The sequence below is a fragment of the Sphaerodactylus townsendi genome, linkage group LG03, assembly GCF_021028975.2.
Source record: "Sphaerodactylus townsendi isolate TG3544 linkage group LG03, MPM_Stown_v2.3, whole genome shotgun sequence".
In the NCBI taxonomy this organism is placed as follows: domain Eukaryota; kingdom Metazoa; phylum Chordata; class Lepidosauria; order Squamata; family Sphaerodactylidae; genus Sphaerodactylus; species Sphaerodactylus townsendi.
The window spans coordinates 121,465,371-121,493,159 of NC_059427.1; the positions used below are offsets into that span (position 1 = coordinate 121,465,371).

At 44.0% G+C, this 27,789-nt stretch overlaps 1 protein-coding gene across 1 annotated transcript; it reads left to right on the plus strand.

Annotated features, from left to right (window-relative positions):
• Positions 1-3,837: 3,837 nt before the first annotated feature.
• Positions 3,838-26,341, plus strand: JPT1 (Jupiter microtubule associated homolog 1). Its single transcript, XM_048487727.1, has 5 exons — positions 3,838-4,008; positions 9,424-9,566; positions 11,389-11,486; positions 12,860-12,881; positions 25,331-26,341. Exons 1-5 carry the CDS (start codon positions 3,953-3,955, stop codon positions 25,471-25,473), a joined length of 462 nt encoding a protein of 153 aa, XP_048343684.1. The 5' UTR covers positions 3,838-3,952; the 3' UTR covers positions 25,474-26,341.
• The last annotated feature ends 1,448 nt before the right edge of the window (positions 26,342-27,789 follow it).

The following is a 27,789-nucleotide window of genomic DNA, read 5'->3' on the forward strand; positions in this document are numbered from 1 at the left end:
ACAGCTTGGCATAGACATGATATACAAACACAGTAAAAGCTATCTTTCTATATATTCATAGTACTCCTACACAGCATAGTTATTCCTGACACCATAAGGTTATGAGTTGTAAGAAAGTTCTTTCAGACAACAAAGGGGGATAAGGTAAAGGGAGAATATTTGCTGTTCCCCAGATCTCTATAAAGCACTCCAGGACTGGTGGGCCCCTCTCCTGACCTCCCTTTTTACTATGGTTTTACCCAAGTCCCTGGGTCTTGAATAAACACAATAATAACACCAATCTTTAAAAAGGATGACCATATGTCACCAGTTCATTACAGACCAATCAGCCTTTTATCTATCTCCAGTAAACTTTATGCCAAACACCTGTTAAATAGGCTTTGTACTTGGATCAATGATGGAAAAATTTCATACCCTGAGCAAATAGGATTTTAAAAAGGTTGCTCTACACTCGACCATTGTACAATCCTCAACCTTCTGTTACTAAAGTATTAAAAAAGGGGACAATCGAAGATCTTTGCTGCCTTTTTAGATCTAAGAAGTGCCTTTGACTCGGTTGTAAGAGAGCTGCTATGGCTTAAATTAACAGAGATGGGAATCGATCCTAGACTACCATTACTTATTAAATCTCTCAATTCAAACACAACCTGCCAGATAAAATGTACAAACTCAGGAGACCCTCTATGCCAATAAAGGCTTGCTTCTTAAGAAAACTCAGGAGACTTAACCCCTAAGATATCAGTTGTGAAACATGTTAAGAGAGGCTGTGTATTGGCTCCAGTCCTGTTTAATTTATTAATGACACGGTACACATATTGTCAGGAAAGAACTCACAGCCCAGCTCTTTCAAACAAACCCATATCACTTATACTCTATGCTGATGATGTGATACTGATCTCTAGGTCTCAAGTGGGTCTCAAAGGGCTTCTTAGAAAAAGCATAAAGTACTGTACATCTAACTTCCTAGCCTTAAACCCAGAAAAATTAAAAATTGCCATTTTCCCCAATTAATTTAAGCCCTTTAGATGGCTTATTAATGGGATTAAGGTTGAGCACTCCAAATCTTTTAAATACTTAGGCCTAACCTTCCATCATGAAGCCACTTGGGCCTGGCACAGAGACACTGCTATAAAAGTCAGTTATCACACTGCATCAGCTGTGGTAAAAAAAATCATACTAAGGGAAAAGGATATGTCCCAGCAGCTGTAAAATTTTTTACCTCTAAGGCAGTTCAACAACTTCTCTACGGAGTTCCTTTACGGATAGTTGCATGGAACAATGCCATTGAAAGAATACAATCTGACTTCCTGTATAAAACACTTGGGTTACCGCACTCTGTACCATATGCTGTACTATGCTTAGAAACCATCCAGAACCTACTTGAAACTAGAGCATGGCTGGATACATTCAAGTACTGGATTAAATTATGTTTTAACTCTGACGAGTACAGTTTAATATATACTGCACTCCAGTGGCGAACCTAGGCAAACGAACCTTGGGCAAAACCTGAGTTTGATTGCCCCGCCCCCCATGGGCGGCCACCCTCCCCCACTGTGACCAAACAATCTCCTCTGAAGATGCCAGCCACAGATGCAGGCGAAACGTCAGGAGAGAATGCTGCTAGAACACGGCCATACAGCCCGGAAACCACACAGCACCCAAATGATTTTTTCCACTAGGTCATTTCAAAGTCACCATCACATTATAGAACATGCCCCAACTCACAAATCTGAGCACAGAAATGGGCCATGCCACACGGTGGATTCAGAGCGAGGCACTGACTTAGGCACAGTCAAGTCCAAGGCGGGAAAAACACAAAGGATTTACTGGGTGATGAGATCAGGAAACAGCACCCCTTATCTGCTGGGTGATGAGGTTAAGGCAGGCTGATGTCCGTTGGTTTCCTTTGTTACAAGTCTGGTCTCAGTTTTGTGAATGAAAAGGACATACCAAGGTGGGGCAGGGCTGGGCTATCACCAGCATTTCTGCCTTGAAGAGAGAAGGGTTTATACAAACACAAAACAAATCCTATCTTCTATCTAATACAGGAACTATTTCTATCTAAACTGCAGAAAAATAAAATAAAGTTTCATTTTATTTGGAAACAAAGATCAGAAATGGATTTCTTTATTTCTGACACCGCTATCAAGATCAGGATTTTGTGATATGTCTGGTACTGGAAAAGTAAACTTTTTTTTCTTTGGTGATTGATGCCTTTATCAGATTAAATAATGATAGAATTTCAAAGTGGCACCACTCTGCCCTTTTGGCTAGCAAGACCATATTGTTTTGTTGCCAGATAACATGCATACCCAAAAAAGCTTTTCCCTAATTATAATGACTAAAGCCTGTAGAAAGTGTATTTGCTTATGGCTTTTAATTCATGGCTGGGTAAAGCAACTGTTTCTTAAGTTCAGTCCTTGTTTCCTTTTCCATGGTCTGGAATAGTTATGCTTAACATAGTTATTGTTAACCCTCTGATGGTTTAACCCAGTGGGGCGGAGTAAGTGTCTGGAGGTGAGCCCTGGTGAAGGAGGCTGCTTGCTCTGGAGCTTGATAGCTTTGATGTGCTCTTATAAATTGAATAAGATAAAATGATTGGAATAACATTGTGAAAAGTAATGTATTTATTTATTTGTTAAATTTGATAGACCGCGGAGTAGAAGTGGTATGTGTGTGGGATGTTTAGATTGATGTTATTACTGGAATCGTATTAGAATTGCAGGGCTAGAATACCTAAACTAAATTCAGAAGCTGGGTTCCAGTTTGTTCCACAATCCAGAGGGCTGTAGCAAGGGACTCTGGCACTTGGGGAGACCTGAAAATTGGACTTTGCTCGCCCTGAAAAGGTTTCTAAAGGCAACCAATTACTTAGCTGAACTTAAGACATTACTAGCTGCAAGTTAATGTTCCTTGCTGCACATGTTGAAAAAAAGAAAGTTGTGTTCTGACTTCCAATGTTGTGATTTAAAAGAAATGGCTCAACTTACATTGCCTTGCAAGTTGAATTCCTACTTCGATGCAGAATAGACGGAAGTGATACATCCTCATCCCCCATCTGATACCATTGTGCTCCATTACCGTATATTAATTTTTCCCCAGTCCATGGAGTTTTAATACGCCACAATACAACGAGGTTTTAAAAATAATGATGACCTGAAGCGGAGTGCTAGAGTGGCATATGTTATGTGGCATAGTAAGATTTAAAACAGTGCTGAGGAATCTTCCTAATTGTGTATACAAGTCTTATTTAAACATTTGGTGAAATACTACAGTTATGCAAGCTGTTTAGAAGGAACCAAAAATCGTTCAACAGCTGCGCATTACTGCTGCTCTACTCCCTCATAGGTGTCAAACTCGCGGCCCTCCAGATGTTATGGACTACAGTTCCTATCATCTGGAGGGAAGATGGGAATTGTAGTCCATAACATCTGGAGGGCCGCGAGTTTGACACCTGTGCTCTATAGCGTGCGCCTCTGTCAGCGGCGTCTAGTCGTTAAGATCCCCCTAAATCTCTAAATTTGCTGTTTCATAAAGAAAGACTTGAGAACTTGTTATTGCCTCATGTGTAGCTCAGCCAATCCCAAACGGTCTCATCTGAATGACAGCCGCGTTGCTAAATTATGAACAAAGGGGGATGAGCATCCAAGAACAACCAATCAGCGCTAAGCCAAAGTGGCCGTCGACCAGTCTGATTAAAGCAGAGAGGTCTCCGGAGTTTGGAGGCGGGCCAATCTTTGGAGTGGCACGAGGCTGGTTCAATAAGATGGGAGGAGCGGGTTTGAACCGTCCAATGAGATGACGCGAAGAGCAATATGTATAAAAGGAGATGCCGGCGCGGGGAGGGCACTGCAGTTGTCTCTTGCAGTCGCCGGGAGAGGAGGTGGTGGAATAAGATCACTCCATAGCCTCTGTCTCCGGCGCTTTTCTCATCCCATCTTTTTCCTTCGCTATGACGACCACCACCACTTACAAGGGGATGGATCCCAGTGGCCGGAGCAGCTCCAGGTTGGAGAGGGGTGATGAGAATGGCAGAGACACGTGTGTGTGTGGTTGTGATTGTGCGTGCAGAGTGTGTAGAATTCCCATTGAGCCGTTGCAGGGGAAGAAGAGGGGGCTTGATGAACGTCGCCACTTGCTGTCCTTTGTGCGTTTGTGCTGCTGTCTTGTCGCCTTCCTTCCCCCTTTTGTACGGGGACCGCGGCCTGTCTCCACCCACGCCTTGAGCTTTCCTTCCTGGTAACTCGCAGGCGAGGAGCCAGCCCAGCCGTTCTCGTTTGTCTGGAGGGCCACCGGTGCTCCTGATGCACTCTGGGCCTGGGTCTCCTGCTGCACGTGGGGCACGTTTATTCCTCCCTTGGGAAAGCTTCTGGTGGCCGGCAGCAAGCGGCCTCCCCACTTTTCCTGGCCTGCCTAAGGCATGGGCAGGATCGCCACACCCTACAGCTCTGAGCCTGGAGGCTTGACGGAGCTGTTGCGGGGAGAGCGAGTGTCGGGTCTAACACTAGCCCAATGTGCAGCATCCCAAAGCTGGAATGAGGGTCCCAGTCTGCAGCATCCCGAAGCTGGACTGAGGGTCTAATACTAGCCCAATCTTCAGTATTCCAAAGCAGGAATGAGGTGCCTCTTTCCCACGTGCACTCGCCCTCCCCGCAACAGCCCCTTCAAGCCTCCAGTCTCTTAGTCAAGGGGCACACCCACCCGGGCATGTGTCAGGGAGGCCTTGGAGCGCCTGGCAGTTGTGCCTGTCGTAATCCCAATTCCTACCCTTCCCCAAGAGAAACAGCTGCCGGGAAGGCGGGGGCGAGATGCAAGCCTGGGCTGCCTGAAGACTCGCTCGGCGCAGCCTTTCCCTCCAAGCCTAACAAAGGAGGCATCTACTCCTCCCCGATCAATCTTGCAGCCGGGTTAGGCGCTCTCAAGCATTTCTGCGTCACCCCCCTGGCACGGTTGCTTGGCTTTCCTTGTTTGTCGGTGATATCTTGGTAGCCGGTGCTTTAGCCTAGTAACACTGTTGCTGTCAGTGATTCTTCATGTTGGGTGGGGCTTGAGCACACTTCTATTGTCTCCCATCTGTGGCCATCTCTACCTGTTAAGTCCTGGCTTGGAGGCAGCAGCTAGGTCGGCTGCTTCCCTGGCATCGTCTAAAAGGCTGCCCCTATCTTGGTCCAACTTTTGTCTATCAGTAGAACTTCAGGGAAGACTTTTAGTCTTGCTAGGACTGGTAGGTAGATGAAGCTTATTGTGTACTGGCGTTGACGTAAATGAATGAAATCTTAAACAGTGCCTTGACTCCAGTGCTGCCAATTGGAGCAGCGTTTGTATTGGTCACACATCTACAGTATTGTATTAGCTGTGCTTGGATTTCTTAGGGAGCCATGGAAGGTTGTGGGGGGACACACACACATTATGGTCTTCCTGGAAATGGTTGAAGGGATGCCTTGTTTCAGACTAAAGGGAAACTGAAAATGAGCAGTTTGCCCGTTCTGGTGAGAGTAAACAGAATTTCAAGCACGTCTCTGGAAAGATGTCATATATCTCTGTGAAAGTGTTTTTAAAAGAACTCAAGAACTACCTGTCAATCTGAAATGGTGTCACACAACAAAGTTTTCTAAGTCAGGGTCGTGACACTTAATAACATGCAAGTTAACATCTTTTGGATTTCTTGGCACCTGGAATGTCCTCCACCTGTATAAAAACATTGAAGCTGTCTATACGCAAGCCTCTGATGGTGGCAGCTTTCTTGCAGGTTGGATAATGTACTTCCAATGGTTTGCAAGCAAATTTGTTTCACATAGGGACATTAAGTTGCAAATGATCCCTAAAGTGTGTGCTCTGTTACATAAAGCAGAACTTCTTGTGTATCTCAGGCGTTCTGTTCATCTTTATCTAGAATTCCTATATCTGCCTTTGTTGTTCTTACCTCATGATTTCCAGGTGCTAATCTGGTGCAGTGAGGTAACAGTTACTCTTCTCAAATTGTGATGTCAAGCAGCAGTGATATTGCTGTCCATTTTGGGGGTAAATGGGAATTTAGGGGGACAAGTGAAGATATAAATGAGTGAGGCTAATGAGCCACGACGTTGGGCACATTTTTTTCTTTCAAATGAAAAATGGAATATATTCACTGGATGGGTTGCAGTTGGAGAATTGGACAAATTCCTTTCAAAAGCAGAAGCTTATGAATTATGCAGGAATATTTAAATTATGTTGATGTTACTTTTCAAATTGCATGTTTTCCCATAACAAGCTCCTGGCTTTTGTTTCAGCCTCTCTTTGGCATTGGTTGGCCTTGCCGGCCATGATAATGGTTCAGAACTATTACTTTTCAACTGAAAGAGTGTTATGAATGCCCACTTGCCTGGGCACCTGACTTAGAGATAGTTATCAGGAAACAAAGCACGTATGTTTTACTGAAATTCATTCAACACATACTGCTCCATTTGAATGCACACCCTAAATAACATTGGGATGTGTAAGCAAACAATTTCCTAACTATCTCCGTGGTAACCTTTGGAAAAATAAATGTACAGGCCAAACTGAAGTTTGGTGAATTTCTTCACAAAGTTTTTATGCAGTTTGTAAAAAGTTTTGTATAGCACTGCTATTTACCTATTAGGGTCTTGTCAGTTATGAAAAGTCCCTACTCAGGCATGGTCTTGCTTGTAGAAATTCTACAAAAATCACAGAACTACAAAACTACATGCATATTGTGAGGAAAATGTGGATATTTAAACACCCACATACACGATGCTTCCTTACAGGCTACGCTCTTGTAGAAATCTGTTGATTGTACGGAGTGCTTCCTGAACTCTAAAAAAAGGGCTCCAACTTGTCTGTGTTGGTGGTTGTTCTGTTAATGTTCATGAACCATCCTTGGTTGATTATTTATTATTATTTATTTTATTTTATCATACTTATAGACTGCCCTCCCCTAAAGGGTTCAGGGTGGTGGACAACAATAAAAATAGGATTCACTATTTTTAAAATCAGCAATAAAACCATTTAATATACATATAACATTAAAATGAACTTCCTGAACTCTAAAACCATAAAATAGATGGCGGCATACCCCTCCTCCTCCCTCCTAGCCCTGCGCCTACAGGAGACCTAGATGGAATTGGGGTGTTGTTATCCTCAACCTGGCTAGCCAAATGCCTGGCGGAACGTCTTGATCTGTAACACTTTTGGGGATATGGAAAAATTGGCTGCACTTCCAAAAAATTTCCTGATCAATAATCTAGAAAAATTAATGACCTAATCTTCATGGTATCCTGAAAAATTCCATAGTTATACTCTGGATCATCAGGCAGCTCATGTGCATTCTTGTTTTGAGTATCATCAGTCTTTGTATAATGGAAAAGAACAAAATCACTGTTGTAGTTTGAATCTTTGGATTGGATGTTCATGCTTTAAAGAAGTGGTGACTCCCAGAGGGAGTTATTGGAAACCATGAATCCATCTGGTTTAAGCAAATTGTTGCCTTCTCCAGGCTTGACTCCCTGGCAGCCAACCTCCTTCCCCAGCTTCATCTGCCAGATGGTTTGCCATAGTGCAGCCATACTTCCCTATCTGGATCCACTTGCTCTGGGGCCCCATTCAGACAGGCAGCACCCAGCCAGCTGCAACCAGAAGTTCACAACCATTCACCAGCTCATCCATGTGATTCTTACCTAATCACAAGGAGAAACATTCATTGTGAAAGGTTTTGGTGAGACATATTGGCTCACTTTGGCCATCCCTTCCCATCTCTAGCCACGGTTAGAAATGTGTCCCCACTTTGAGGCACCACTGTCCAGGCAACCTCTTCCTTGCAGAACCATTAGTTGACTTCCTTGGCCCTTCGTATATCTTTGCCAGTCCAGGATGGTCCAGAACTGCATCAGGCAGTTGTCAGTATCAGGAGCTTCACCAGGAGTTGATGTCTCCCTCTCAACCACCTTTGGCAGCCTGTAAGTGTGGTGGAGGACAAGTTACCCCTCTCCCCACTGTTCGTGGCTCTTAAGGGACCTTTGAGTCAAGAAGGTTTGTGCTGAAATGAAGTTTGTTGCTTGTTGAATATCACTGGACTTCTAATTTATTTTGTCACCTATGGTTGCCATGAGTTGGGAACAACTTGACAGCACTTCACACTCACACACACAGACACATTACTGACTGTGGAAGAGACCTCCAGCTCAACACATTTGCCTGGAGACCTGACAGTGTATTCTGGAGATGAGTCTTCCTTCAACCAAGTTCCATCACTGAGGCCATGTTGCAGTGGGGAGCAGGCAGGCATTTTATATTGAACCTTAATAATAGTTTGTGTTAGATTCTAATACCCATGAGCTCCTTTGGAAGCAATCTTATCATTAAAAAGAAGGTGTGAAATCAAAATAAATAAGCATCCGCCAATTGTTCTGTCAAGGACTGAAAGTTCATTGTGCATCCAATAGAATTCCCATGAGTACAGGCTGTGTTAGCTGAGGGGTTCATTCTAGGCAGCTGCACAAGTAATCCAAGCCGTACAAACATAAGAAGCTTTCTTAAACTCCATCGACTCTTTAGTCTGTACCTTCAACCAGACCTCCAGTCTCTAAAAGCTGCAAAACAGTATCAGCCATCTTGTTAAATATCCCAGTATAATCAATAGCATTCTGTAGACTGAATGCGTAATGTCTCACATATGTACATATATTACTGATTTTCAGATATACACAGATGTTATAATACAATACAAATCCATTTTAAAGTGTTACTGAATCTGTAGTACCTTTTTGTCATGTTTTTTCTGGATGGTATGACTACTGTTATGTGGAGGGATCATGAAATTTTTTGATGTTAATATGCATGAGAAGTGAAGATACAGGGCTGTGTCTTGCTTTCATGTGATAGGCCACAGATTATACGTTTATTTCATGGAAGTTTATTTCCCTTTCCCCTCAATGGGGACCTAAAGCAGCTTACATCATTCTCCTCTCCTCAGTTTTATCCACACAACAACCCTCTGAATTAAGTTAGACAGAGTGTGTGACTTGCCTGAGGTCACACCGCAAGCTTCCATGGCAGAGTGGATCTTTGCACATAGATTTCCCTAGTCCTAGTCTGACATTTTAAACAACATATCACTCTGGATTAGTGTGAACTGGACTAAAAGCAGAGGCATAGCTTCAAGGGGCGGGGTGAGGTGCGCACGATGCACCAGGCACGTGCCCCTGTGGGGGGGCGTTCTGGGGGTGGGACTGGGGCGGAGTATGCACCGGTGAACTGGGCGCTTTCCCCCTTTGCTACGCCTCTGGCTAAAAGTGTACCATGCTCAAAGGTAGGCAGACCTGGTTTTAGGTGATGTGTAGCCTGTTATAAGAATAACTCTATTTTGTGCACATTGGAACCTCAGTACAACTAAGATGCTTTAAAAACAACCTGGAAATCTTTTTCTAGGGTTCTTCGCCCTCCAGGTGGTGGTTCCAATTTTTCCTTGGGATTTGAAGAGTCAAAGGAGCAACCAATGAGAAGGAACAAGATGGCATCCAGCATCTTTGGGACTCCAGAAGAGAATCCACCTTCCTGGGCCAGGCCAACAGGTACAACTTTCTTTTTTTCAAGAGATTTCCACTGCGCTTAAAAGACAGAGGCATTATGTACATCTGGATGTAGAGACTGTAGTACTTGTAGAAAAGTACACCTTTTGACCTTGCTTTGAATCTGTAAAATAGCTTTTGCCAACTAATTAAAAACAAACTAGAGAAGCGGTGACTTCAAGTTTAAGGGTTATTTACAGTGGAACAGCCCTAGGTGTGTGAAAAGCATGAATTTATTCGCTTTACTGGGTGGAGCACTGAAACTTGTAGGCATTGCTCCAAGAGTCTCCCAGGGAACTTGATGCAGCAGTCTTGCTGAAGCTAAGCTAGTTGGGTTTGGTCAGTGGCTGGAGGCAAGACCTCCCGGGAATCCTTTGTGAGCACTCTTGATTTCCATAGAGGAAGAAATTCAAGATAAAATATGTACTTTACAAGTTCCAGCAGTTAAATCTTGAGCAGATGTTATTCTCAGCTTATCTCTGGTATAATATCTCTGGCATTGCATCCTTCAGTGCAAAAGCAAGTTTTAGCTTGAATGCATGCAAATTACTGCTGGCAGAGTCCTATACCTTGGTGTACTTTGAATTTATTACAGCATTCTTATCTTTGCTTTCAGGCACAAGCACCCTCAAAGCAGAATTTTTGTGTGTGCTCTTCCAATTTGCAGTTGGCTTATGGTGACTGCTTAGGGTTTTTAAGGCAGGGGACATTTAGAGGTGGGTTGCCGTTGCCTGCCTCTATAAAGAAACTCTGGTGTTCTTTGGTGGTCTCTCATCCAAATACTGACCAGAACCAACCGTGTCTAGCTTCTGAGATCTGATAAGATCAGGCTAGCCTGGGCTATCCAGGTCAGGGCAAAGCAGGTTATAATTGCCCCCAAAATATAAAACTGGCAATTAAAATGCCTTTAAAGTAAAAGTAGGGAGGGAAACACAAAAACCAAACGTAGGTCAGCCGTTTCTAAAGTCAGCTGTGCAAGAATGGCTTCCCCCAGTGCAGTTTTTTTTAACCACCTGACACCTTGGTAGTAGCAATGCCAGTTATGGTATCAGCTGCACGTGTTCTGCACGAGTTAGAAGGATTTATGGTGCTAGTGATAGTCGTGTGGCTTCATTTGTGAGGACCTCCCTGTAAATGAAGAAAATTGCATAAAGCTCCAAAATAGACTAGGGATAAAAATGAAAACAGAAAGGCACCCATCCAAAACTCAGTGTAACTTAAGACAATACCAAAAGAGATAGTTTTGGAATGCTGAGTAGCCTTGATGCAGGGTTTAGGTTCTTCCAGTGGCATCATAAAGGATATTTGAGAAGGCTAGCTATCAACAATTACTGCTTGGAAATATCAAACCTTGTTGCTTTGACTGTTAACATTTGCTTTATATAAATGCTGGAATGACTTAGTAGAACCAGGGGGCATTCATTGAAAATGCTGGGGGGAAGAATTAGGACTAATAAAAGGAAACACCTCTTCACTCAACGTGTGATTGGTGTTTGGAATATGCTGCTACAGGAGGTTGTAATGGCCACTAACCTGGATAGCTTTAAAAAGGGCTTGAACAGATTTATGGAAGAGAAGTCAATCTATGGCTACCAATCTTGATCCTCCTTGATCTCAGATTGCAAATGCCTTAGCAGACCAGGTGCTCGGGAGCAGCAGCAGCAGAAGGCCATTGCTTTTACATCCTGCATGTGAGCTCCCAAAGGCACCTGGTGGGCCACTGCGAGTAGCAGAATGCTGGACTAGATGGACTCTGGTCTGATCCAGCAGGCTAGTTCTTATGTTCTTATGTTCTTAATGAAGTGACAAAGTAACTTGTTTGTAGCCGCCAAGCCCAGTGACGTCAGTGAAAGTTCTGAAGCACCTGGGTCCCAAAGAAGAAACTCTTCTGATGCAATCTGTGGCGACTACATAGATCCAAAGGTAAGAACTTTTCTCAAATTCTAACTATAAAATGGTAGCAGAGGAAGCATCTCAGTCTTCGAAATGTCTTTACTGGCTTGTTCTGTTTCCTTCTTCCTTTGTAGTAATTTCATTCAGCCGCTTTTTTTAAAGCACTTGATTTAAGGCTAGATCTTGATTAAACTGCTGTCAAAGATAGCTGCCCTGCAGTGATTGCTTTTTCCTTGCTAGCGGAGTCCCTTTCCAAAAACTAGGTCAATAGTGTTATCATTTCGACTTGAATGTGTTGTCCTGGCCTACCTCTACTGGACGAGATGATGAAATGCCCATTGACTGGTGAACTGCTTATGCTTTAAGCCTAGCATTAGGAGTTAAACCCTGAGTTAGAAAAGATCCCACATAGTTCCTTGAACTGAAGGCGATGGAGAAACACAGTGATTTGTAATGTTACATCAGTGTGACACCATGGTTTTGATGCTCAGCTCTCAACATTGAATGTACCAATGATTATTAATGAAGAGGTGCCTTTAATAGGATTAGCCACTTGCATTCATGTTTACAATGGGGTGCATGTAGGGTATTTTAGTTTCACATGATTAATCCCATCCAAGTATTTACAGCAATCTGTTGCAGATGAACTCATTGAGACTAAACTCTTCAGCCTGTTTTTCTGGGCTAGAGCCTCCTTAATTGGATGCAACAGGCTGGGGAAGTATGCCACGGTGATTTATATACCGTCTTCAGTGATTGATCTATGCTACAAAAGATTGATCTATGGTACAAAAACTTTGTAACCTATTGGCTTGTTTTTCATCCTGTTGCTCAACTACTCATAGATTGATAGCATTCTGTATCAGGCCCGAAAGCTTCCTTTGGTATGCATGGTGCTAATTAACTCGTCTATGTTAGTCACTTCTCCAGTTTCTCATTTCAGCAGTAATATTTTAAAGTTAGACGGTACATCAGTTGTGTTGCCAGAAATTTGCTGCATCTCCGCATTGGAACTGACTGAATAATCCAATCTCTCCTGATGCCGAGAGACTGCAGAATTGCCAGTTCTTAGCAGGGAATGCCTGGAAGAAGGCAAGGTAGAATAGTTTTAAATGTTATTTTAAATGTAGTTCCTGCATGCCAGTAAGACTTTCATGGCATATAAGCATGCATTTGTACAAAGCTTAGGAATACTGATCTGGCAAACAGGTAGGAAAATGCTTGTGCTAATAACGTGGTCATAGACTCCAAGTCTACATTAACAGTCTGTGCACTTTCCTATACACAAGGCTTCTACATAAGACTGTCCCTGCGTATATTTGCTGTTAGGTGGGGCAGGCCCAAGAAAATAGTCTGTAGTAAAGTTTTAAAAACAGAAAATAACTTTATTATTGTTGTTCTAGGGTGCAGAAGTCGAAGTTCCTGGTGAGTACTATTTTTTTTACCTTTGAAAGAAGTAATTTTCCACATCAAGGAACTTTACTGGATGTGTTTGGCCTGTTACGTGTGGGCCAATAGACACGGGTGTATGCTGCTAAAAAAAAAACAGGGGATGGGGGGTGGACTTCACACAGTTCCCGCCCCCAAAATGAGTCTGTCCCATGTTATTTCCCCCCAAACGGGTTTTTGGAAAATTGCTAAACAAGCGAGTCTTTTCAAAAATCCCAGGTTGCAGCTGCTCGCGAGTGAATGGCCAGGCAGGAGGCACTTTATTCGCCTCAGTTTTCCTTTTTTAAAAATTTCGCAGCTTGCATCTGCGTAGCTACGCAGGTGCAGATGGTCATATAGTGGGACATCAGCATGGATGTGGGAGTTCATTTGTGCATGCCTGCACAGCTACACATGAGTGAGAAGTAATTTTTAAAAATAGACATGTCTCCATGTGAAGGTGTGACAGCAACCCAAATTGTTTCTCTCCTACAGGAGACTCAAAGGGGCTTACAATCTCCTTGCCCTTCCCCCCTCACAACAAACACCCTGTGAGGTGGGGGGGGGGCTGAGAGTGCTCCGAAAAGCTGTGACTAGCCCAAGGTCACCCAGCTTGCATGTGTGGGAGTGCACAGGCTAATCTGAATTCCCCAGATAAGCCTCCACAACTCAAGTGGCAGAGTGGGGAATCAAACCCGGTTCCTCCAGATCAGAGTGCACCTGCTCTTAGCCACTACGCCACTGCTGCTCCTTTAAGCATAGTTTAAGGACGTAAGGATAGGGGTGCTGTGTGGTTTCCAGGCTGTATGGCCGTGTTCTAGCAGCATTCTCTCCTGACGCTTTGCATGCATCTGTGGCTGGCATCTTCAGAGGATCTGAAGCCAGCCACAGATGCAGGCGAAACGTCAGGAGAGAATACTGCTAGAACATGGCCATATAGCCTGGAAACCACACAGCACCCCAGTGATTATGGCCATGAAAGTCTTCAACAATACAGAGGTAAGGACAGATTTGGGGGGGGGGGGGGGGGGTGTCACGAGATCAAGACTGAAGGCTCCAAATCCGGGTTCTTTTCCAACCAGGCACTCCCAACTGCTGAGTTTTTAAAGTCTTTATTTCAAATGATAAAATAAAAAAGATTGCTTTTACATAGTTTCCTCAGCATAGTACATTCTCATAGGATTCCTTTGTTTCAAAACTCAGAGCCATGGCAGGGAGCTGGTTCCCTTAGCCTGGCCCAAGGTGGAACCTCTCTAGCCTTTGTCTCTTATGGCTCAGGAAAACTCTGTTCCAGGCACAAGGTAATTTAGGCCTTTTGAAGTTTACTCTGGTACATTTACATAAGATTTCCGGATCTCTCTCCTGAGATCAAAGCTACTTCTCATGCCTATGTTACCTTTTGGTTTCTGAATCTCTCCAACACAGGGTGTCTATCTTTACTCTGCTGTTCTTGGGGCATCTTTAATCTCTATGGCCCCTAGTCCTTTTACTGCCCCAAGCCCAGTTCTTACGTTTTTAATTGCAGAAAGCTTTAATTCTCTACATTGATGCTGTGCAGGCTCAGACACATATTTGCCAACACACATGACAATTGATATGAGGGCTAGGTGGGGTACATGTATATACAATTGGGAGATATGCACATGTGCCCAGTTCTGTCTCTCTCTCTCTTTTTTGGGGTGGTAGTGGTATGTTTAAAGGTTAGGGTTTGTATTTTGGGAGGGTGTTTAAAAGATAGGCCTTGTATTTAAAAAGCTAAGCTTTGCAGTGATTTCACTTGTGAATGACAGTTCTGGGACCTCCGGCTACTATAGCAAGGCAAACAGATCTTTTATTATTTGGGTTGTGGGGGGAGCTAGGAATAGCCCCATGGAATGTGTAGTCTAGTCTCAAAGGAGATGACTGACTGGTTTCAGTATACCAGCTGTTTAAAGGCTGTTTTAACAGTTGGGCAGCCCCATCCAAGAGGCCGAGTGACCAGCTGCACGGCCCTCCTAGGGGCTTCCCAGCAACGTGAGGAGGCTTGCAAAGCAAAAAAGCCTCCTCACTGAGAAGTTCCCATTGGGTTCAATAGACTTATGGCACCTTTTTAGGTTCCGTAAGTCTAAAATCCTGGCCGCTGGCATAAGGTGGCAAATGGCCGGGAGGTTCACAGCAGCTATATGCCAGGGGAATTGCAAGTTGGGGCAAGTGTCCTGGGGAGGGCAAATCTGCCGGTGCTACTGCGTACTGCTTCCATAGAACTCCCCACCTCCCCAATTTTGGGTGGGGCCGTAAGGCTTGCTGTATATGGAGCATTCAAACATGGAAATAAGCCCATGGCTTGAAGAACTGGGGTTCTTTTAATGCTGTAGCACTTTTATTGATGTCAGTGGTTGTAACTGTGATATCTAGACATCCTTTCTACAAAAGGAACTTTTAATGTATGTGGTATCAGCTGTGTTTGTGTTGTACAATGCTTTTATCATCCTGGGCCACGGTCTGCCTTTATTTAGTCCCTTGCACTGCAGGAAGGGGCTCCTGAACTATCAAAGCAACCTAAAACCACCTCCCTCATTTGTAAGAAAAGTGGGATGGATGAATAGACTGAAATTAGTCCAGTTTCCTGTTCAACTGTATAGCTACCCACAATGCTTAATGCTTTGTGCACATGGGCAGCTTTATCAGCTGTGAAATAGCATACCTATCTTCTGGCAAGCAGTTGTCATTATTCACAATCCGTCCTTCAGCTTCTTGGTAGATCGTTGTCTTCCCCGAGCTGCTTTTCTTTATGCATGAAAACAGCTTTCAGAAATGACTGATTTCTAAAAAATCAAGCAGATAGTCTTAACTGGTTCCTCTGTCCAGTGCACACCAATCGTAGCTGGCTTGAGATTTTTCCATGTGTTCAGTCAAGATGAGCACCTTATTAAACTGAATATCGGGCTTTCCTTCATCTTGTGGCTAGCCATCCAGAAATTTGCCTGTTGAAACAAGATTTTAAAATCCCAAGGTCAGAAAGACAACCTGGTCTGGAAAGTTTGTAAGCCCATTCCTGCACTACACTTGCTCCAGGACCTATGGAAGGAGGGAAGACTTGTGCCACTGCAGTTGATTGATCTAGACCAGGGGTAGGGAACCTGCGGCTCTCCAGATGTTCAGGAACTGCAATTCCCATCAGCCTCTGTCAGCATGGCCATGTAGTAGTGCACTGCCGACCCAGCAGTGCCGTAGTAGAACGTTGGGACGCCAACGGACCTGCGGCCTTGCCGGTCGCATCGCACCCCCACTCCTCATCCCCCCATGAGTCACGGGTCGTGAACTGTCTGGCTCAATCACCGGGCGCAGGGACAATGGTCTTGCCCCCAGGTGAGGATTAGGCTCAGACGCGTACGCTCCTCTCCGCACGTAGCCAGATGAGATCATGCATCACATGATGATCTCCCGACCTCCCGCTCTCCCGGAACTCCCCCCAGTCCTCCCTCCTACACGCCCCCGATAGAGTAACAATAAAAGGTGCCAGGAACCGGCAGACGGGAGACTCGCTAGGAACACGGACCTCCGGTCTCCCGCTGCTGGCGATCTCCACCAGATGTTATCTCCGCGTCTCGTCTCGTTCTTACGCTGACCGCGTGGGTCGACTACAGGCCAATTGGCCATGCTGGTAGGGGCTGATGGGAATTGTAGTTCCTGAACATCTGGAGAGCCGCAGGTTCCCTACCCCTGATCTAGACTGTTGATATAACAGCCACACCAGAAATTACCATGAACCAAAAGAGGTGGCAGAGTCTTAATTATTGAACGTGTGAGCCTGGCATGGAATGCTGAGGAGAGTTTGGCAATCCGATTGGTGTACAATCTGCCGAATGCACTGGCAGATTCACTGTCAAAACTGCTGGAATTGGTGCCGGGCTGGACCTTGGAGTTCCCGGCTTAATAATCCTGGGGGACTTCAGCACCCATGTTGATGATGCGTCCTTCAGACAGACTTTAAATCTGGTGTTATTCATGGCACCACTAGGACTTTCCCAGTTTGTTTCAGGTTCCATGCATTTAGCAGGCCACACCATGGGTTCAATTTTGGGGGCAGAGTTGAATCCGGTTATTATGATTCGTGCCCTGAAGACTCCTATGACTGTACTACACCCTTCTGTTATAGGCAGTGAGCTGATTTATACTCACTTGTGGAGACTTATGGATCTCATAGGATTCTGGAATGCTCTGCGGGAGCCGATGTCTCCCTGTGACTCATTGGATGAGTTGATAGAGGACTGGCATGGCTGGCTCTCTGAAGCCATCAATGAACGTCCCCGATGCACTCTGCATCTTTGTTCCAAAGTAGCTCCATTGTACTCCTAGGAGCTAAGAAGTAAGAAGTTGGCTTTAATGGAAGTGGCAGAAGTCTCATGATGAAGCAGAAAGAACATCTTACAGAATGCTTATGGAGGCCTATGAAATGGCTGTAAAGCCAGCAAAAGAAGAATATTCCACCGCTAATATCACAACTGCCAATTCACATCCAGCCCAGTTATTTAGGGTGATTCAGCCGTTAACTGCCTTATCAGATAGGCCACAAAATAATAATGAATTGACTCTTAACTGTGATGATTTTGTGAGCCATTTTGCAGATAAAGTCTTACAGCTCTGCCAGAACCTTCCAGCCATATTTGATGCAGATAGTGATCTAGAGGCCCTCGCTAGATTTTTGGTCAAATTGGATCACTTCAACAGACTTTCTCAGGGCAATGTGGACGGAATACTTGGGATTATGAAGTCCACTACATGCCTCTTGGATCCATGCTTATCCCAGTTGGTGAAGGGTAGCGGGGATGCAGTGTGGACTCCCTTAGGGAATATTAACTTGGCCTTCAGTTCAGGGACTTTCCCTGAGGGATTGAAAGGGGTTGTGGTGAGATTGCTCTTTAAAAAACTATCTTCAGATCCTTGGGAGCCATGCAATTACTGTTCAGTGTTGAACCTTCTGTTCCTGGACAAGGTAGTTGAGAGAGTGGTTGTGGAGCAGTTCCAGACTTTTCTGAATGAGACATCAGTCTTGGATCTGTTCCAGTATGTCTTCTGCACTGGCCATGGGGTAGAGATATCTGGCCCCCCTCATGGATGACCTCTGGAGGCACCTGGACCAAGGCAGAGCAGCGCTGGATCTGTCAGCAGTGTTTGACTCAGTTGATTATGCTGGCATGGGAGTTCAAGGAATTGCCTTGCAATGACTAAATTCCTTTCTCCAAGGCTGGGGATAGAGGGTAGCAATTGGTGAGAGAACTTCTGCCTGCCATCCTCTGGTGTGTGGCGGTCCCTCAAAGGGCGATTCTCTCACCAATATTGTTTAATATCTATATGCAATCCCATGCTGAGTTAATCCAGAAGTTTGGACAGGGCTGTTATCAGTATGCTGATGACACCCAGTTCTATCTGTTGATGGGCAGCCATCTGGAAGCCACCCAGGAAATTCTGACCAGTTGTTTGGGGGCTGTGATGGGATGGATGAAAGTTGTTTAAAGCTGGATCCCACAAAGAGGGAAGTCATGTGGCTGGATCGGAGGAGTTGAATGGGGAATGCCAGTTGCTGATCCTGGACAGCATGCAGCTCATAGCTGCATCAACCATCAAGAATTTGGATGTGCTCCTGGATGCCTCCCTGAGAGTGGAGACCCAATCACTTGGGTGGTGTTTTTCTTTCTCCATCAGGTGAAACAATTGGCACCCTCTCTTTCCCAGGCTGACCTAGCCACTGTGATCCATGCAACAGTCACCTGTAGTAAACTACTAAAATTTGCTCCTTGGATCTGCTCTGGAGGCCCTAGTTAGTCCAGAATGCAGCAGTGAGGGTCCTTATGCGATCCTCATGGTAGGTGCATATTTCACCTGAGCTTTGCTAGATGCACTGGCTATGGGTAGAGCACCAAATTAGATTAGTTCTTGTACTAACTTACAAAGCCCTACAACAAGGGCTGATGGGGACTGTAGTCCATGAATATCTGAAGTGCCAGAGTTGGACACCCCTGCCCTACACAGTCTGGGACTGTCTCTCCTGGTACCTCCTTGAAAGATCATTCCATTCAGCAAATACCAACTTGTGGTGATCCTTGGCCCAAAGGAAGTCTAGCTGGCTTCAACCAGGGCCAGGGCTTTTATGGCCTTGGCTCCAGCCTGGTGGAGCACTCTTTTTGAGGAGACCAGGCTCCTGGGGGACCTTATACAGTTCTCCAGCGCCTGTAAGACAGAGTTGTGCCATTAATCATGTGATTAACGCAGCTATGGTTAACCATTTAGGCTTCTACCTTCAATTCAATCCCACTCTCAATTTTTGATTCCAACTTTTATTATTAATCTATCGGGACTCCTCAGTGTGGTTGTTGCTTATTGAAATTACGATAGCTTATGTAATTGACACTTGGATTGTTTAAATATTTATTATGGTTAGTAGATTTTTAAAATGTTTTGTGTATGTATAAGCCACCCCAAGCTTGGGAGTGGAGGGGCAGATATGAAATTCAATAAATAAATAAACATCAATAATATAATGTTAATTCATTTACTTACCAGAGTACCTCTGAGTATGTAGGGTTGTCTCTCTCCACCACTGTTAAACTGTAGACAGCCTTTGTGTGTCTGGAGTGAGGGGAAGGGCTTGGAAGTTAAGACTCATGATATAAACAGTGTGCAGTCTTTTAGGTTCTACAGAACTCTTCTTCTTTGTCCTCACAGTTGGGGTGGTTAAAATATTCATGTTTTGGGACACCTCCCTAAGAGTGGAGCTAGGAAAAGTGAAATCTCAATTCTCAGATGTGAAGAGCTGTACAAAGTGCTTTATGCTACCAGGGAAAGAATGAAATTGAAAACTCCCACCACCACCACAAGAGATGAAAATATTTGAGCATGGCTTTCATTGTCCTTCGTTATCACGATCAGGTTTGACCCCTTTCATTGATGTGTCGTTTTTATTGTGGAACAAATCAGCTGTGAAAAATCTGTGGTTGTATCACCTTTTTCTTTAATAATTTAAAGGATCTGAGGAGACAGCTGAGGTGAACGGGGTGGGGGTGGGGGGGGTGGGGTGTGCTTTCGCATTTTCCCCTCAGGATTTCTCTATGCAAATTCTCCCTTATTGGGTGCCAATACCCCAGGGGGAACACATGCAGGTATCACACAAAGCATGTGGGGGATTTGTATGAGGAAAGGGCACTGGGAGAAAAAGCTTAGCTTCCTTTTCCTGTGTCGCAGCCCCAATCCAATTGTGTGGGGGCAGGGTTGTTTTTAACTTTTACAAAATAGGGGGATCACTTTGTCTCAGGTAGCTTAGCCCTTAGTTTTCTAAAATGGTCTAGGGTTGCATTTGCATTTCAAATAGCCTCCTTTCCCAAAAGCAAATGGTAATTTAGCCCCAGTCATCTTTTTTTCTCTTGCTTTTTTTGCGAAAGTCTGAATAATTACTATTCAGGAGGCATAGAAGGAATGTACAGTAGCCAACCCATTTAGCAAAGAATGTAGGTTTCAAACAGGATTCCCCGAGGCCTAACTCTTGAATGCTCCTTGAATTCCTAAGAATTTAGAATGCAGGACCTGGGAATAAGATTTCCTCCTTATGCATAACAGTTAGCTTTAGCCACAGGTGCATGGTCCTCATTTCTTGAAGTACAACTTATCAGCACATCTGTCCATAAAGCCTTTTTACATTCACAAAAATTGGGCTTTCCATCTGCTTTACTAAAAACACTTTTGCCTAGCTTTAAAAAAAACAACCCATGCATCCTCTGTACAGGAATTTTAACTCAGATGTACCAGATGAGAACACACAAGTTCAGATACCTGTCATTTAACCTTCCCTCTTCGATAGTGTATAAAAACTGCCCAGACATTCAGAGTGCTGGTACTCTTGGCAGTGTGACTGATTATTGTAATATCCTCTGTAATGGCTTAAGCCTGTAAGAGGGCTTATTTGCACTTGTAACTCAATATACTGTGCTCTGGTTTTAAACTGCAGTAATTATGCTATAGGAAAATGGATCCGTAGTTGTGCCCTCTTTCAGCTTCCTGTACTGATGGTAAGGATACTGTGCATTAGCTTGATAATGTGAGTCTTCAGGTGAACAGAAGAAATCAGGGATTCCTAGTGCTAGGAACCTTGTGCTGTGCGGTTTATCTGGGGAAACACAAAGAAGTACAATTTCAGTCCAAGCCTGGTTCGGTTTCTGAAATTCACTGCTGCAGGATGGGGTAATGGTTGCTAGTTTGGTTATTGTTGTTTTTCAAAGGATTAGGGAACTTTGTAGAGGATGGGTCCGTCAATAGCAATTGGCTATGACAGGTAGATGGAACCTGTTTGTTCAGAATCAGGAACAGTAAACTGTAGAAAATAGCAGAAAGTCTTGTCCTCCCTGTTGGATTGCAGGCCTTTCAGCAGCAACTGTTGTGAGAAGTGAGATGCTTGGGCCAGAGGTCTGATCCAGCAAGGCCCTTGCATGGTAATACTTGGGACTCCTACGCAATTGCTGGCTTGCAGTGTCGTTTTGTTACATTCCCAGAACAACAGTACTGCATAACTATCACAAAGTTATTGTGTGAGCTGTTGGTATAACTTCTGCATGTCATATGATAGCTTTGAGCATCTGCAAGCTGGCTTCTTTTAAAGCCCAGTCAGGTTGAGTTAGGTAGGTTCACTCCTTATAGTTAAAGTAAAAGGCTGAAACCGGTATTGTCCCTTTGGATGAATATTCTGCTACTGGGAGCAAAGATAAAGTCTGGAACTCGCCATGCATACATACTTCATAAAATTGACTGCTCATTCTGACTGTGGACAATGAAGCATTCAAGCAGTATGAATTGCTGGCCTCAGCTACAACAGTCTTCCATTCTACCAAGTTGGCAGGCAAGACTAACGTGTGTCTCATCTGAAGCTTCTGCAGAAATGGACCTGTTGTTTCAGAGGATGTTGCTTAATTCTTGTTAATCTTCTTTACAGTCTGCCTTTTTCACTGAGATACCCCAGTGAAGTGTAAGTCAATGCAGTGAAACAGGTCTAGGATTATATGGAAACCTAAAACAAAGTATTATGCACATAGTGCAGACCCTGATATTACATAAGTAGAAACGGAACAGTGACAGCAGGGTAATAATTACAGCTAACAGGTAATACAGCTGTGGTACAGTCCTGTTTCTGACTTGGATTGCCCAGGCTACCCTGATCTCATCAGACCTCAGAAGCTAAGCAAGTTTGGCCCTGGTGAATATTTGGATGGGAGACCACCAAGGAAGTCTGGGTCACTACACAGAGGCAGGCAATGACAAGCTGGCCCTTGCCTTGAAAACCCCAATGGGATCACCATAAATCAGCTGCCAGTGCAATAAGCAAGATGTGTAATAAGGGAGCAGGATTAAGTGGGCTGGTTCTGCTCCTATAGTTGAGTCTGTTGATCCCATTCATGTATTTGCCAAACTGGGGGCATGAAGCCTCTTCCAAACTATGTGCATGAGTGCACAGAATAATGCTTTCTCGGTTCCAACAGGAGGTGGAACCTGTGAAAGGCTCTGCACCCACACTGGGGTAGATATTGCCTGAATTGGAGGGCGGAGAGATACAGATACAATACTGTTCACGTTGTCCTGTACCTACATGCTGCACAGGGCCATCTAATTTGTCCCTAGCAATCTGTTACTGCCACTCTGAGGAACTTGTGTGAGATTTAAGCATTCTCCTTAACTAAGGAAGCACTCTACTCTCTCTAACCCGTGTAGTATCAGCTGGAGAACTTTGGAATGCACAGAGCTCTTCAACCAATGAAAGCTATTGCTTGAAACATTTTGGATCGTATTAAAGATTAATAGCAGTAATTCTAGAAACATGTGCTTGGAATAATTAGGAACCTATCCAGTAGTTTGTATAAAGAGTGGCTGATGCAAGCAGGTAGTCTGTCCCACGGAAAATGAATTCTTATTTGGACGTCATACATCAAGTTGTCTTAATCTTAGTCTTTGGTAGAATAATTAATACTTGCATATGCGGGTTGTTGAGGATAGCATTAATCTTGTACATTCTCGTTATTCTGGATGACCATGCAAGAGCAGTTTGATTATATACATATGAAGAAGTTCTGCTCATGCATCCCATAATTAGAGTATTGGTTGTTTTGTCTACTAAACCTGATCTGTTGCCCACGCGCTTATGTTGTCTGAAACACCTCCAGAAAAGATGCATCCCAAGCAGTTTTGAAATAGTCTGTCTTAATTAACACGGTACCCCAGTTGTCTGGTTAAAATGGAGGATTTTCCATAGCATATCTAACAGCACGCAGCTTCATGTTGCAACATGTTTAGTTTCCAATGAGCTGCGAAATTAAATCCGCTTGTAATGGATGTCTTTTACTACAAACAAATGTTTGAATTGAACAAATATTGGTAGCTGTTTTTCAAGCAAAATAGCTAAGCTGCTTGTATATGCTACCTCCTGTACTGCAAGTATTCAGTACTTCAGTTACCAGAAAAATGTGTGGTATTTTACCCTTTGCTAAATTGTCGGGTTAAAACCCACTACCTTTCCCAAGTATCCTGCACAAATCAAGCCCTCAAAAGAGAAGCCTGTGAAAATCAGGCCTGAATTGCTGCAGAATTGAGAGCTCTTGAGAGTTTTCCCCACTTCTGCTGTTGCACTACTCAACTGTTTAGAAGTTATGATGGAGCCAGTGCTCCCAGTCAAAGCAAGCTGTTTGGACCATTTCTATACAGGGAATTAGTAGGAAAATCAACAGTCTGGTAGCAAATATCCCATGGTACAGTTGGTCAGAGACAAAATTTGCTGGGAGTTTGGGGTGATGGGGAAAATATTTTTGAAAGAACAAATTTTGGGGAAATGTGTGCTGCTAAACAAACATATTATATTTTAGTCCTTTTAGCGGTAAATCCCACAGAAGATTTTTGTTCACACAGTGCTGCTTTCTTGCACTACACCAGGGGTAGGGAACCTGCGGCTCTCCAGATGTTCAGGAACTACAATTCCCATCAGCCTCTGTCAGCATGGCCAATTGGCCATGCTGGTAGGGGCTGCTGGGAATTGTAGTTCCTGAACATCTGGAGAGCCGCAGGTTCCCTACCCCTGCACTACACAGTAGCTCACCCACCCCCCAAATGCTACTTCTGGCAGATAGGGGAGATCCCCCAGCAACAGTGTGAGTGAGGAGTCAGGTCTGCTGAAGGTGAAAATTCCCTTTTCCTCCATGGAAACCTTCTGTCAGATCTATCCTATTGAATGATTGATAACTTAGCATATCAAATTGTATTACCTTTCATATTTATGAAATGTAAAAGTATGCACATAAAATGTAAAAACGGGCAGCGCAATCCGTGGGGGGGAGGGGAGAGCTAAAATCTGCCATGCCCTGTGATGCCTGGCCACATGCCAGTGCTTGCATTCTTCCCCCATCTACATCAACATTCTGGGGTGTTCTGGGGGACGGGGCTGACCGTAGTCAGCCTCCAGACCCCTCTTTGCCCCCATACACTGGTGGAGCTGTCGGCAGAGATATGCTGCGTTTTTCATGGTGTATCTCTATTCTTCCTTACGGATGAGTTGGAGGTTCTTCTTAAAAAAAGCTTTGGGGGGGGGGGGGTTCCGTGCTGCAGGAAAGCCCTGTGGAGCAGATGGAGCGGCATTTAAGCAGCGTTATCCCTGTCCACCTCAGCTCTGGATTGCGCTGTTGGTTTTCTACAAGCAAAGCTGTGGCTATACCCTATACCAGTGGTGGCGAACCTATGGCACTCCAGATGTACCAATTGGCCATGCTGGCAGGGGCTGATGGGAATTGTAGTTCGTGAGTGTAGTCCGTGAGTCTGTGTAGTCTGGAGTGCCATAGGTTCGCCACCACAGCCCTATACTACAGCAATAGTCTGGCGCCCCCAATGCTACTTTTGCATCTGCACCTTAATTTTTGCTATTGACAGTGAAGAAAAATACAAATGGAGAACAGCAAATTTTGAAGTAAACAAAAGGAAGTATGTTACATGAACAGAAGGTCTCATAACAGTCCAGTATAGCATTAGCAACATATTTGGATCTAGAGGTGAACTAGGAAATGTTGAATTTTTAAATAGTGTATATTATACATTGTGTTGAATTTATTGTGGACAAAATAACAGTTTCTCTACACCATCAAAAGCATTATCGTTATCTAAGTAGATTTTTTACATATTCATACTACATTTTGAATCAAACCTGATCTAAAAAGCATTTCACTCATTCCAAAAGAGATTATTTCACGAGTGTTTCAGTGCTTCCCAAATTTTCAGCTTAAAGTTGGAGAATTGAGGGGGAAAGTATTTTTCGGGGGTTGTGGTGGTGGCTTCTGCTGGCTGTACCAAACACAAACTCACAAGCTGTGGGAGTTCTTGGCCAGTAAAATAAGCTTCAACTAAAAATGAAGACATTTTTCTAATAATCACTGCTGTTCTCTTTCTAGAAAACATCGAAGCTGAAATAGAAACTGCTTCAGGCCCAGATGAAGAGAAGTCCCTGCCGCCTGCGCCTCTTCCTAGCCCAGTAGCCCCTGTGCCATCTAGGAGAAATCCACCTGGTGGAAAGTCCAGTCTAGTCCTTGGTTAAACTTGATATTCTTTGCTCCTAACTACTTGGAACTCATGTCTGTCATCTTTTTCTTTTTCCTTCCATGCTTGTGAACGGCACAACTTGAACCTGACTGTACATCTGAAACTTTCATTAAAAGAAGCACTTTAAGTACTTCAGTTTTTTAAGGTGTTTTGATTTTTTTCAAACTTTGATTTTGTCTCCCTTGGGTCTACTGGAAGTGGTATGTGTGATTTCACCCTCCCCGCAGTAGTAGACTTAGAACAGTGGAATTTGCTACACAGCCCATGGCTGACTGAAAGATTTTTAAAGTATATTGTAGTGTGTATCATAAACTAGACTGGTTGATTCTGAATGTGTGGTAGGTGGCATTTTTGTCCTGAAACTTGTAGAAACCTTTTAGTTGGCTTAGAACAGTTGAAAGTCAGGGTTGTACAGATGTGGTGGTCTACTCCCTGCCCATCTTGGCCATACACTGGTTGGCTATCCACAGTATCCTTCGATTAGTGGCAAGTGTCTCCTGTGCTCTTGTGCATTACAGAACAGATACATGGTGCTAATAACTACCATGCTGCCTTCAATGTGTGGAATCTTGATTCAGCCTTGATGAGATAGGGCCCATGCCAAATACAGTGATGTGAGCCTGCTGTTTTGTTGCCCCAGTATCAAACCCTTCCATATTTTTTTAAAAGAGAAGGTGGAACAGGATCTTACAAAAGTGAGTATTGGATGGGAAAGCCTTAAGGGGCATTCCCATCCAAATGACTCCAGTGCTACGCATGATCATGCAGGTGTTTTGACCATGAGGTTAAAATTTCATCCTTCTAAATGTATTGTAATATGATAAAGTTGGGCTGTTGCTTAAAAATAAAAAATATAGAAATTTTTGAAGTGTCAGAGCTTTTATTTTCAGGTTGCTTATCTGATACATAGCTTTGTTACTTGCATAATTGAATGAAATCCACTAAAACATGACATGGAAACACTTTGCTGGAAAGCCTAGGGCAAGATCATTTGATTTTCAGATTTGTTTGCTGTGCAGTTGTCCCTTCTACATTACTGGGTTTAGGAGTGTGGTCCCTGATCTGGAAAACTACCTACAACATTTTTTTTTTACAAGGTGAAATGAGTGGTGAGATTGCAGGTTTTTCCGGTGGTCTGTGTGTAGTGGCTGTTCGGCTTCTATGGGGTGGCAGCAGCAGCAGCCCCTTTCATAGTGGCAGATGTGGAGGGCTTTTCATCAGCAGCCCTCCTTGGGGGACTGGGGCCCGCTTTGGGTGTGTGGGGTCCAACATTGACCTATGATAAGCCGAAACACAATGTGAAGGTCATGATGTAGAAGGGACAACTAAGGCAATGGAGCTCACGTGCAACTTAACTGCAGAATATTACTACCGTAGCTTGGAGATGGGGGTATAGAAGAAAGACATGTACAACTGGCTCTCTTCTCTATGCGTCCAGAGGATGTACTAAAAGGAATGACAGAATTGCTCAGTGGAAACAATTGGGGGAGGGGGGGATAGAAGGCCCATTTGAAGTAATAGGAACCAGGAATGCCAATAGACTTGCATGGGCTCCATTGAAATACATTACAGTACAAAAAAGGTAGCCAGGAAAATGTGGAATGAATTAAAACAAAGGTCTCTGGGTCCAGCTAGACTACCATGACACTAGAATGACATTCTCCACAGGGCAGTCCCAGAGAACAGAATCCGTGCTCTTTATAATGGCTCCTTGGACAACTCCTGAGCACAGATTCTGTTTTCTGGGGCTGTCACTCCTGTGTGCAACCTGTCATTCCATTCCCAGTGCACAGATTTTGTTCCCCAGGGCCCTCCTTCTGGTCTGCAATCTGTCATTCCAGTCGCAGAGCACAGATTCTGTTCCCTGGGGTTGTAAACCCAGTCTGTGACCTGTTAATCCAGTTGCAGATCACAGATTCTGTTCCCAGGGGCTGTCACGCCACTGTGCAAATTGCCATTCCAGTGTCAGGGTAGTCTATCTGGGTCCAGAGACTGTCATTTTAATTCATTTCACATTTCTTTGCTACCTTTTTTGTGCCATAATTTTTTTGTGCCATTTCAATAGAGCCCATGCAAATCCATTGACATTCCTAGTTCCCATTATTTCAAATGGGCCATCCATCCCCTCCCACTGTTTCCAGTGGGCAATCCTGTCATTCCTTTTAGTACATCCCTGCATTCAAGTCCATGAAGCAAGGTCACTTGAAGTGCCTATAATTTTCTAAAGGAGTGGGGATATTTAACAGCATGGCAAACAAGTCAGTATGGTCACAGGCAAAACCCAGCTGAGGTATTCTGAATCTAAGGCCGT

Excerpts from the sequence above, each read along its gene's own strand:
- JPT1 (XM_048487727.1), top strand. The coding sequence starts at position 3,953 with ATGACGACCACCACCACTTACAAGGGGATGGATCCCAGTGGCCGGAGC. Across the intron at positions 4,009-9,423 it reads AGTGGCCGGAGCAGCTCCAG|GGTTCTTCGCCCTCCAGGTG; the intron begins GTTGGAGAGGGG and ends ATCTTTTTCTAG. Across the intron at positions 11,487-12,859 it reads GCGACTACATAGATCCAAAG|GGTGCAGAAGTCGAAGTTCC; the intron begins GTAAGAACTTTT and ends TTGTTGTTCTAG.